We start from the raw sequence: 12817 nt of genomic DNA on the forward strand, positions 1-12817 counted from the left end.
GAAGAGAAGCTTAATTAGTTTCAATTTGCAGTAATTAGCGCGCCGGACCTTTGGGGAGAGGGGCAGGCAGGGGGGGAGGGGAGTTGCGTTGGCTGCGTGACTACTGCGCCTAATCTCGGAGCCGGAACTCGCAGCCCCGCCAGGCCCGGGGCCATCGGTTGCCACGGGGGGCGCGGGCGCTTCTCCGGCCTGGGCCGGTGGGCTCTGCCAGCGCTCCCAGGCAGCGACCTAGAGAAGGGGGGCGAGGCCCCTCGAGGCCTGGGGCGCCAGTGTGCGCCGCCCAGGGGCAGGTGCGAGGTCGGGCCGAGGTCAGCGACAGCTCGCGGTGGGCGGCCTGCTCAGCAGCTGCTGAGCTCAGGCCCGGGCGTCCTCAGCTCGCCGCCACCCCTCTGCCCCAATCCCGACCCCAAAACCCGGAGCCCCCACCTGCTGGAAACCGTGAGGAGCACGCCCTCGGGGCTCACGGGCTGAGTCTGCTCCCCAGACCTGAGCCATCGGGCAGGTCCTTGCCACCCTGCTCCCACCCTACTCGCTCACAAGCAGGGGCCAGACCTAGGCCCTTTTCCCAGCCGTTCAGACACACTCTCCTTTCTCGGATTTAGCAGGCCCCGCGGGAACTTTCTAGGACAACCCCGACATCTACGTATCTCAAACCTCTAGACTCCACAGGGTCTCCTGAGGTGAAAGCTGCTTTCCTAGAGTGGGCAGATCTCCTCCGGAGTTTGGAGTGGAGGTGGGGAAGTGCACGAGGAACGTGAGGAAAAAGGACTTGTTTTTTTTGGTGGTCAATATCAATTTTCCGTCGATTTTAGCTTTTTGTTTAGGTAGGACTTTTCCCCCCTCCAGGCTGCCAGTTGGATGGTATACGAGAAACAGTACCATTCTTCCTGTTAATGAACTCTTTTTTAAGTCATTTTTTCTCATTTGACCCTTCCATGGAGCAGAAGCAAATTGCGTGAAATTACCTCCAAGGATTACATTTATTACTGGCCAATGAGAACCCCTCGCCTTGTTTTACAAACTCTTAATCCTATGTCATTCTGATGCCGCAAACAAGCCCAGTCCTGGGCCTCCTATTCTTTCAACTTTCCCCAGCTGGAGGGACCTCATTCTGCACTTAATATTCCCCATAAATATCACACGCTAAAGACCCCCTGACTTCCAGCAAGTCCACATTAAACATGTGACATGTCACGCATGACAAACTCTGAGTATCTTTTCAAAGCAGCATTAAAAGCAAAGAAACCAATTTTCTTCTCCTTCCAAACCTCCCCAAGTGCTGAATGATGGGGATTGGAAAGAGCCACTGGAGCGTACTTAGGGGGATTTTATGAGATTTTCCAGAATGATTTAATCTTATTGTGAGCATTATTAATGAATGGCAACCCAATTTGGCCCCAATATCTGGGAACAGGGTCACAATGCTGGGAGCAGCTGACCCCCCTCCCCAACCTTAAGCAAACCTCTTCCACCGAGGAGGAGGAGGTGCCGAACTAAGGCGACTTGGGGAGAGCCTCATGATAAGGGCATGGCTGTCCCCGGTCACACCCAGGGCAGAATGCCCTGCCACCTGCTTTCCCAGGGCCACCCCCACAGCATCTTGGGGTAGGGGGTGATTGGGGGCCCGGTCTGGGTCTCTGTGGGAAGGATGAGAGGAAGGGGTAAGTTAATTTGCTACATTTTTCAGACAGGCTAGCCAGATCCGGATGAGGCCCTGAAAGAAAAGGCAAGAAGGAGGCAGCTGGCATCACATTATCTGAAGGCACCCCTAAAGCTTCCTCCATCACCACTAACTACCCACAGCCTGGACTGTGGACAGTGGACAGGGTGGACAGCTCAGGTTTGTGGTGAGGAAGATGGGAAGCAGATGAATTAGGAGAGAGTGACTATTGAAGAGGTTTAAGACAAGTGGAACTTGAAAGCAAGACTTCAGGTAAAAGGCAACGGTGTTGGCCCCAGCCAGTTTTCCATATTTTTCTCCTCGAACCATCACCCCCAAGTGGGGCAAATGCTTATTATTACTGGTTTGGATTCATAACACCAAGAGAGAAAGCACCTGCACTTCTCTTTTTCGTATCGTTTTGAGTGCGGAGATCCTACTAAAATGGAAAAGGATGCTGAGGTTAGAGGAAATAAAATTATACATAGGTTAGTTCAACTTGCTTTTAGAGGAAAAACTGTGTATGCGAGCATGTGTGTATGTGTGTACACATTAGTGAGTATGTCTGAATGACGGGGTTCCTAAATGGGGCCTAAACTGGTGTTTTGGAACACCAAGAGCCCCGGAGCAACCGCATATTTAGCTGCCAGTGGGCAGCCTGGCTGGGGGTGGGGGGAGGGTGTGGGGAGAAAACCTGCTACCTGAAGGGAAAAAGCATTTTTCAAAGGAAAAATTCGTGTTGTCTCTGGACGTTATTAGCGGTCCAGTTTGAAGTATACATTTTTTCCTTTAAAGAAATAGGAGCGATTGCCAGTTATACATTAAGAAATGTCATTCAGTGATTTTTATTCATTCTCCGGAAATCTTCGTAAAAGCCTGAATCATACTTCTAACAAGCAGCAATTTTGTTAATCCAGGGGGTTATTACTCTGGGCCCTTATTAGGTTCTACACCACTGCCAAGCAATCCTATAACCCTCTCAAAAGAAGTTTACCTCCCTGTTATAAAACCAGTAGTGGTATTTATACTGTGCAATAATTAGTGTATTACTTGAATCCACTAACACGTTCATTTTATCTCTGCACAAAACCTCTAGTCTGCTTATAGAAAGCTTGTGCCTCCTTTGGAGCTGGTAAAGTGGTGAAAGAGTGAATTGAAGGCTGGTTGCACTTTCTCCTTTTGCCTCGCCTTAATTCCCATCTCTTTTTGCTCTCATCCAATTAGCACAGTGTATTAAGCGGTTTATCATCTCATAGTCAGCTATTGAGAGAAACAAGGCGAGCACTTTGCAATAGAACCTGCGCTCCTTTGACACCCTCAGGTACTTACATATTCCACTGTGCTATGAATAATAGAGGAAGAATGGAGCGCTAATTCCCTCATCAAAGAATGCCTTGTCTGCTGCTTTGCTCAACAACACCATTCTGATCAAAAGAAAAGCAATAAAGCTTAGCATAACAAAACGAAACCTACTTATTAGCTTAGTGGTTAAATTAATGCAGAGCCACTGCTATTCAAAACCAAGGTTTGAAAACAGCCTCCAACAACCTGATAATGCTGCCTTCGGATGAAGGAATTTTAATCTGAAATTTGAGGCTGGCTCAGATGAGTTAATCTATTAAACTGCTATAAGGAAGCTCCCCAGCAAACCGTTCAATTAAGAAATATTTAGGTGAGGAGATTGAGAGAGAGGGGGAAAGAGAGAGAGAGGAGAGCAAGACAAGGCAGCTTTAAGTGTAGGACGGGAACACTGAATGGAGGGGTCGGGATTCCGACCAGAGGCCCTGGGCTTGGTGTGCTTGTTTGTAAGACCCTAACGGGAGATAGGGAAACCTGCTTCTGGGCTTTCTTTATCTTTGCATCTCCTGCCAAACTCATTTAAAAATGATACGTTTGAGCAGGCAAGAGGTGTGTATGTGTGTGTGGATGGATGTTGGAGGTAAGAGGTCGTACGGGCTGGAAAAGGGGGGATGGTGGTGAGGGGCAGTGATTTCATTTCCTTTCAACGTCCTCTCCCAAACTCCAGTCCCTAAACTTTAGTTTCCTGGCCAAATTAAAATATTATTGAGCATGCCCTTTGTAGGATTTTCAACTTCTGGTCTCCCAGCTCCCTTTATATGGAGAGCCGAGAGTGAGCGCGTCCTGTCCGAGATCAATGTGTGTGTCCTGTGGCACACAGAACCTAAATCCAACAGGAGCCCTTTTCGGAGTCCTGGGGCTCTGCGAAGAGCAGGGTTCTTTCAGGGTACCATTTCCCAAGGGGCGCAAACACAATTTAGCCCAGAGGTTTCGTCTGCCCCAAAGCATTTAAGTTTTTACTTTACAAAATTAGTTGCAAGGTTTAGAAATAGAGAAACTTTATGGAATACCAGGATTCCTGGCTTCTCTTGAAAACTGGACTGTGTGGCCAGCCACCCCAGACTCTGTCCCTCCCAGCATCACTGAACAGCCGCTGCCCACTGTGGGCAGTCCCAGCCACTCTCTGGTGTGAACCCGGCTTGTTTGATCCCTTCACTGTGAGCACTGGAGCTGAACCCCCATTCCATGGAGCCCATACAGACATTCCAGTAGGCACCCTCTTACAAAGAAGTGGGGGGCATTTCTGCACCAGTCCCATCCATTGCACTATCAACTGATGGCAAACAAATTAAGGAGTAGAAACTTTTCCCAGAAAACAGTTTGTATGCCATGTTCCAATTTTCCAAGAGGGATCCACTGGAACTCTTAAAAAAAAAAATCCTCACAGGAAAGTATGTTTATTGAATTTAGAGAGAAAGGGAGGGATGGAGGGAGAGAGGGAAAAAGAGATGGGTGGGGGGAGGGGAGAGAGGAAAACACTGATTGGTTGCCTCCCGAATGCACCCTGATTGGGGATAAAACCCACAACCCTCTGGTATATGGGAGAACGCTCCAACCAACTGATGATGCAGCCAGGATTCCACTGGAATTCATCAAAGTTGCAGTTTCAACTTTCCATAAAATTCTGGAACCCTGAGGTGCCTCCCAGAAAAGCCTCTTAACGAATCCAGAGTTGCATATCGGGAATAAGAAGACATCAACCATAGCATGAGCTCTTTTCAAGGACTGTTCTAAGAAATGCCTGACTTTTTATACACCCTCTACAGAAATGCTTCCCGCCCTCACAGTGAAGACAATCTAATACAGAGACAAGAAAGAGACCCATGAGTAGTTATTTGAATCTCCTAGAGTTTCCTTGAAGACCAAGTTCAGGATAACTCTCTATTTGTATTTACCATAATCCAAGGTCCAAGAAAGCAAGGAAAACATGCCTTCTATTGAGAAAGCCAAGTGGGGGCGTGGGCTCTGGAAGCACACGTTAGGTTAGAGAACCATCTCTACAATCTTACATGGTAACAGCAAGGAAAACCACACTAATCCCATAGTTTCCTGAAGCAACTTGGGTGCTCCAATTTAGGACAGGTTGCAAACCTGAAGTACCAAGGCATTAATGAATGAACTGACAGGGCCCTAAACCCAAAGTGTTTCTACTTAAGCCTGAGTATAAGACACAGCAGAGAAAAGAGGAGAGGGTAAGGGAGAGGAAAGAGATGGCAAAGAAAGGTAGAAGGTGGCACCATCTCCATTGCTTTAACAAGCATTTCTTTAGGAGGGACATGCTGGGTAACCTTTCTCTTGTGGGGTGCCCTTCTCTCACTAGTCAGCACCTTTGCTCTCCATAAAGAGATGCCGCTGGGCTCTTGGCTTAGCTTTCTTTGGCTGACCAAATCAGCAAAGCACACGAGAAACCACACTTCATCTCTTGAAGGACCAAGGTCCACAGAAATTTTCCCGAACGCACTCAGAACATTCGGACATACCATCACGGTGAACATCTCTGAGCTGAGGTCCAACCAGGCTGAGGTTTGAGAGGGGGGATCCCTTATCTCTTGCTGCCTGCTCTAATCAACATTTTGTACCTGGTAAGTATTCACTGCAACTGGTTTCCCTTTAAGAAACTTTATTTTTTAAAAGATTTTATTTATTTATTTTTAGAGAGAGAAAGGAAGGAGAGAAACATCAATGTGTGGTTGCCTCGCGCGCCCCCTACTGGGGACCCAGCCCACAACCCAGGCATGTGCCCTGACTGGGAACTGAACCGGCGACCCTTTGGTTTGCAGGCTGGCACTCAATCCACTGAGCCACACCAGCCAAGGCAGAAAACTTTATTCTTAAGTGGACCAAAAAAAAAAAAAAAAAAAAACCCAAAGCACGCAACATATTTTTCATTTAGAAAAACACAGGTAAATAGTTTTAAAAAAATATAGCATAGTTGCACAGTAGAAATATATTTTGTTAGTATAAACTTACCAATGATGTAAGAAAGGCAAAACTGATATACTGAAATATTTAGCTTCTGGCAAAGAAGAAATTAGAAAAATAGCACCAGAGGCAATTAACCAATTAACTACCCCTCTGAATATACCACAATGATCTTCGCCCCAACCTCTACATGTTTTAATGAAATGTTATAGAATATCAAATTATTTTAAATGTGCTTTCCCAATATAAAACTGTTTACCTGGATTTTCTACTTAAGGGGAAAAAGGAACGAGAGCGCAAAGCACCTGCCGAGCATGCATGCGTGTATGTGCATGCGTGCATGTATGTGCATGTGTGCATGTGTGTGTTGGACTTCGGAGCGATTCAGTAAACAAGCTGTTTAATCTATTTAGTGAGCACAAGGCTCGTTCAAAATCTCCCCCCTTGACTACGTATATAAAAGACAAGACTGAAAAGGACAGGACAGCCACTCCTGGAGCCAGTGGCTGGGAAGCACTTAGGTTTAGCCTGGGTTTAATTGGCGTGTGAAAAGGCAAAACGTTAGCGCTCCTACCAGACTCCATGAACCCCTCCCTTGTTGGGGCAGCTCTGCTGGAGGCCCCAGGGCAAAGCCTGCAGTCACTTGCATTCCAGCTACTCTCAATTAATTTCTCTTCCTTCACTGACCCACCTCCCCTAGAAACCCAGTTCTGAATCTGAATCCGAATCCAAAGCAGCTTGCTCGTCAGGTGCTTTGCAAAGGGTTACAGGGCCATGCTTGAACAGTACATGGTACACTGTAAGAGGAAGGCTGTTTTGATTTTCCCTGATGCTTGGCATTTTTGCAGTCACTTTTAATAATCCCCCTCCCCAAGCCACATCCACACAAAATGAGATGCAATCCCCAAGGAAAAGCAAAGCAGAGAAGCAGTTAGGACAACAGGGGAAGTGATGGATCCATGTGCCAGGAAGCTGCTGCAATTCACTCAAAGATCCCCGCTGCAGCCACTTCTAGGGTGCCCTCAGCATTTGACAGCACAATCCACAAAGAGTTTGCTGAGGTTCACTTCAGTATAGCCACTTTGCGACAAGAACTGCTCTGCTATGTTCTTGAGATTTTTGTAGTCTTGACGAACTTTGGTGGTAATATACTGCTTCCTCAATTTATCTAAAAAGAAATAAAAATAAAAGGATTACAAGTCTCAGAGGGAGCTTCGTTTTATTTTCCAATTACAGTTTGACATGCAATTTTATATTACTTTCAGGTACACAGCATAGCGATTAGACATTTATATACCTTCTGAAGTACTCCCTCCGATGAGTTTAGTGCTCATCTGACAACACACATAGTGATTACAATATTATTGGCTCTCTGCCATATACGGTACTTTACATCCAGAGGGACCTTCTTTAAAGACCATTCAGTACTCCTCACACTCTAGAGAGGGGGGTGTGGGTTGTATTTGTGGCTTATATATCCTCATGGTTCTGTCACTGGTCTATCCCTGGGCCAGCCTACCCCTCCCCCAGGCTGGGGGAGCTGAGACCCCGAGATTCCTCTATGGAAGCCATTCTTCCTTTCCTCTGCCCACCACTTCTCAGCACCTAGCTGATTCAGTGCCCTGGGGGGACACGACCACCCTCCAGGGATGGGAACTGCAGGTGCGCGCCCATGTGCAGCAGGCGAGGTGAACGACACTTGCAGACGCCACTTTTGCAGCGCTGCTGAGCATATGCACACAAATGCATGCTAAGTACGGATGTGGCAGGAAATACTTGGTCTCAAAGGGAGCCTGGGTCTCCCAGTGCCAACTCCCCGGATCAGCTGGACCTGGTTTCTTCTAGTCCTTCAGGTCTGTGTCCCTCTGCGACAGAAAACCTCTGCTGGCAGAGATGAGGGGTGGCCTGTCTGGAGAGCACCTGTCCATTGGCAAGATTGCTTTTTTTCTTCTTTGTCCACCAACCCGAGTGCCTGTGAACTTTGGGTATGCAGCTGCCCCTCCTCTGCTCCCTGCTCCTTCCATGCACACTCCCCTGGCCTTCTGGTTTGGAGAGAGGCACTACCAGCCTGAGAGAATCCCCTTCCTTTCCCTCCCCAGAGCCTGCTACCTTCACATCTGGTTCTTCTAAAGGAGCGGTAGGTCTGTGACACCCAGGTCTGATCTTTTTGGGACAAGGGTGATCCCTGGGGCAGCCAACCCTGCTCTGGGTGGTTAGGATGACATAGGTTTTGTTCAAAGCTGCCCAGGAACATTGTGAGGTTATTTGGAGAGGCCCACTTTTGTACAATGCCCATTTTCTGGATGAGGAAACTGGGAAGTCAAGTCCATCGCCTAAGGTCACACAGCAGGTAATCGGGGATTGGAAAGCACAAACGGGAGAGAGTAGGCCCTCAGAGACTGGGCTGGGCCAAGGTGCCTGGGGGAGTGAGGCTGAGCGGCGCCGGGAATAGGAAAGCATCAAGAAGGAAAATATGTCAGTCACAGAAAGAGACACGCGCTGAAACAACAGAGCAACACTGAAGTCCACAAAGCACCCGGAAAATGAAAACTCGCCCTCCAGACTTTTGTTCCTTAACTACACATTCGCATTTGTTCTCCACAACCCTTGCTAAATTATACAGCTGCCTTCCAAACAACAACAAACACGTTAGTAGAAAGGACTGATATGCCCTAAGGGGGTGGAAAAATGGAGGTGAGAAGGGGCGCACGTTAACAGGCCATAGAAAGACACTCTGAAAGTTCTAATTATTACAGTCTGGGAATAGGCAACAATGGCCCCACAACCAGGGTGGCTGCTCCCACAGGCCAGAGCCTGGGCGGCACCCCGTGCATGTCAATGACACAGTCACGTGTGCGGTGGGGACAGCACATTGAAAGAGCTGCGGTGATGCGGAGCAGGGGAGGAAGAGAGAGGGCACAGCTCCCAATGCATTTACCTCCTCTGCTGATGGGATATTGACTTTTCCCACCAGGTTGGTTAGAAAGGGGACTATTTATACTGCCACACAGCAGAGTTAGAATGACAACCAGCATCACTTGGTGCTCTTCTTCATAAAAGACAACTGCGATCACCGGCATCTGCCATAGCCAGTCGATACGGCCAAGGCACCATTCCACGCCAGTGTGAGATGCAGATAAAAGCTCCCACTTGCTTCCCCAATGAGAATGCAATCAATAATGCATGGAAGGTCTTCTAGGAAACCACTGCACACGCTGTCACAGGCCACGGGGTGTGGAGCTGAGGGGGAAAGGGCTCACCCCTTCTTCACGTGTTTTCTCTGCCCCACTTGAGGCCCCTAGGCCACCTACGTTAGGCTTCACATTGAAACTGTCACCCCGTTTGCTTTAATGCTCCACCCACTACTTTAGAACTCAAGGGTTTAAAAATACTGGTGTTAAATGGTGGAAACCAGTAAATGTAGCCGGTAAAACCCCATTCCTTCTACCTGCTCTGGTTTGGGGAGTTGGTAAAGGAGCCATGGCCATAGGCCGTGCAGGTCAGCTGTGTGAGGACAAGTGTTAAAAGATTCCAAGAGGCCATTAGGTAAGAGGCCTAGAAGATCTGCAGCCATCCCAGCCCAGTGGCTGTCACTGTCTCAACGAGCAGCACACACACACAAGATCCAAACTTCATAGAGACAGGGAAAGGAAAGGCTCTTCCTACAAGCAAGCACATCAGCAAAATACAGTCCCGTGGACTGCAGTATCACCGGACGTCATTCACCTTAATACACCTGCAACGCGAATCCACTTGTCCTGGGAACCTGATTTGAGGACCCGTACCTACTGCTTATTTACTCTGGTCACATTGATGCCTGAGGGTTATATGCTAATTACCAAAAATATCCTGTCCCCAACCGATATGAAGACAATGAAAAACAAGTCAGCCTAGATATTAATTACTCACCCAATGTTTTATCAGACAATAATGAACTGCTAATTTAAAAGTTGGTTTCTACGGATTAGAACCTAAAACCCGAAAACATGCGAGTTACAGTATTTTCTCCATGAAATGAAGTAGGCCGTCATCTGCAGGCTGAACTGGTGTTAAATACTGTATTTAAAAGTCGACTGATCAAATACAAGCGTTAGAACTATTTGAAACAAAAGAGTAAATCCTCTCATCTGAGGAAACCATCTCTACTTTGGATATTTTGTCCATGTCAGTCAAACAAAAACCTCTTTTGAGCTTGACTCTTTGTAAAACCCTTTCTGGACTTAAAGAAATACACTGAAACACAAACCAGGAGGCAAAGGCATTTTAACATTGCCTACTGGTTATTTTATTTTAATTAAGGCAGGCTTAGGCACACAGGCAGCAGCCGTCTCTGTTCTGAATATCTGTTTCATTTATTTCCGTGCAAAGGTATCAAACAACAGTCAGTTATAATTGATTCTGTCAGGTGTTATACAGTCAGTCATAATTGTCTCTGTGTAGAGGTGTGTCAATTTACTATATCTGAATTAAATATTCTGTCAATTATGAAATCAGGTAATAATTTCAGTCAGTTTTTTAATTGCATGGCTTCCCACCATACACTTCTCAGCTTTCCCACCTTTTCTAATCTGTAGCCTCCCTCCCTCGATGCAACATGAGCTCTGTGTAAGGGGTTGAATGCAGGAAGCTTAGGAATTTGGGGGGGGGGGGGAAACCCTCTTTAGGGCTTAAAACCATTCAACCTATATACAGAGCTGTCAGAGCCTCTGGCCTGGCTGCCTTTCTCCCGAGCATCAATCGATAACCCCGTCAGGGCTATGCACAGTGTCCGAGAGACCTCAAGGGACATCACTGTTTCAAAGACAAGCATATTCAGGGGCCCCCAATCAAATGACAAGTAGATAAACATTTTTCAACTGAGAAAAGAACTAAAAAACACCATCTTCCATTCGATTCTTATTTAGAAAAACTTTACAAGGCACGGTGCCAGGCACACACAGCATGCGATGCATTTCTCAACTAGCCAACTGCCTAGAGGACCATTGTTGCCTGTTAAATCCCATCTTGGATGCTAAAGTATATCTAAGGCTGAAGAGTCTCTCTATTACTCCACTATCCAGTTCCGTTCCTACTTATAAACAATTATGTTCAGTTTTCTTTCTCTCTTCTTTTTTGTTGATACCAAAATACGGCCTTCGAACAGAATAAAATATCCACGGTTTAGCTCACGTGCTCTATAGCCTGATCTGACAAGTATTTAGAAGTGAGATTAGAATTCTCTCCCCCATTGGTCTGGTTCATGTTCAATAAACACAGGCTTCCTGCAGCCTAGCGGGGGCGAACAGTGACCCTTCACGCTCCCAGCAAATGGAGGTGCTGCAGGGCCCTACCACCAGGGAGGGCTGGTCACTGGAAGTTTGGGAAAGAGCAAGGGGTGATGGGAGAAGGGCGGAGACAGGGCAAGCCAATGTGAAGAATGCCGTGTCTAGAGTGAAAAATAGAAGGGGAAGCGGTGCTCCTTACCTTATTGCACTGGAGAAAGAGTCACCTTGAAAGAGATAAAAAAATGTCCTTTCAACTGGATGAAGTGATTCTATCAGGGTTGGGTTTGGGGTGTTTGTATTTGTCATGTCGGAAGAAAATTGCCCGTGCAGCCCCCTTGCTGAGGTTATAAAAAGTACTGTCAACCACACTGGACAGAATTTTGGGCGGGGGGGGGGGTGCAGAGAGGGGAAAAAAACACATTGTGCAGGATCATTAAGCACTGTTGTATAAATAAAGTTAGAAGATCAAACGAAAGAGGGGACTCGGGTTAAATGCTGGAAGACAAGCTTAAATAAAGTTCTAAGAAAAAAGCAAGGCACGCTGTAATTCCAAGAACCTATTACTTCAGACAATTTACTTCAAAAAATAAAATCAGAATGGTAAATGATTACCCAAAAGCAATCATGTCATCATCACTGAGAGATGGAATAAAATAATTTTTTGTGAAGTGGCTGAATGAGAGCAACTTAAAAGCCACGGAGCCTGTCAGAAGCACATTATTTCTTTTTACACCCCGTTTCCCAATTCATCTCAGTGCTGCTGACTAACCTCGGCTCCCAGCAGGTGGAGCATTTAAAATAAATAGCATTTCCTACAAAACGCGCTCCAACTGCCCCATGACAGACGCTTCCAATTCCCGGCCAGCCACTGGATCAGCTTCAGCGGTATCTAACAAGGTGTAAATACAATAACAAGCATGTAATTAAGTGAGCATGATGAAGTTAATGGAGATAATTCATTCCATTTTGGGCTTATGAATATTCTATTAGATGTTATCAGGCAGCTGGAATAGCTGTTAATTTAATCATCATTCAGACCAGCAAAATGTTCTTTGTGCGAGCATAATTGCAGAGAATGAATAATTGATTTGACAATTGTACCAGTGGATTTCAAACAGTTCTGTGCGCTCTCAGAGCAGGAAGGGAGGAGAAGTGGAATACTCAAAGCACTGAAGAGGTGGCAGAGAAGCCAGCCTGTAAATTGAACATTATCAGGACACAGATAAAGGACAATTTTTATTTTATCAATGCAACACAATTACATTACAGTGCGCTAGTAATCATTCTGCCCACACTTTAAAAAGGGAAATAAATTACTCTTCATGGGAAAGGACAAAAAGAAATATCAAAACCATTTAGGATCCATTGATATTGGATATTTAATTTTTTGCATTATATTTTATTATAGGAAATATCAAGCTGTGTTTGAGATTGCTGGCACATTTAACTCTGTTACCTGCAATCAGGTACACAGATTGTATTTTACACGTATCTGTATTACTACACGGTCTATAAATTACAAAGACTTTATTGCAATTTTTAAAAACTATTCTAATGTTTAAAAAGGGTCATTACTGTGGTATACAAGAGTATTGTACACTTTACCAGAGCT

At 46.1% G+C, this 12817-nt stretch overlaps 1 protein-coding gene across 3 annotated transcripts in view; it reads right to left on the minus strand.

Moving 5' to 3' along the window:
- Nucleotides 1-5866: 5866 nt before the first annotated feature.
- POLA1 (DNA polymerase alpha 1, catalytic subunit) overlaps nucleotides 5867-12817 on the minus strand; it is a 295619-nt gene continuing 288668 nt past the window's right edge. For 2 of the 3 annotated variants that reach the window (XM_045855968.1, XM_045855967.1), the window contains exon 37: nucleotides 5867-7109. In XM_045855968.1, the coding sequence (XP_045711924.1) occupies nucleotides 6964-7109 (146 nt within the window). In that variant the 3' untranslated portion in view covers nucleotides 5867-6963. Of the gene's footprint in view, nucleotides 7110-11977; nucleotides 12095-12817 lie in introns of those variants that run through there. The other variant, XM_045855969.1, reaches the window with a different exon arrangement.

This window comes from Phyllostomus hastatus, unplaced genomic scaffold (assembly GCF_019186645.2).
Source record: "Phyllostomus hastatus isolate PE091 unplaced genomic scaffold, TTU_PhHast_1.1 phas_scaffold_12, whole genome shotgun sequence".
NCBI lineage: Eukaryota > Metazoa > Chordata > Mammalia > Chiroptera > Phyllostomidae > Phyllostomus > Phyllostomus hastatus.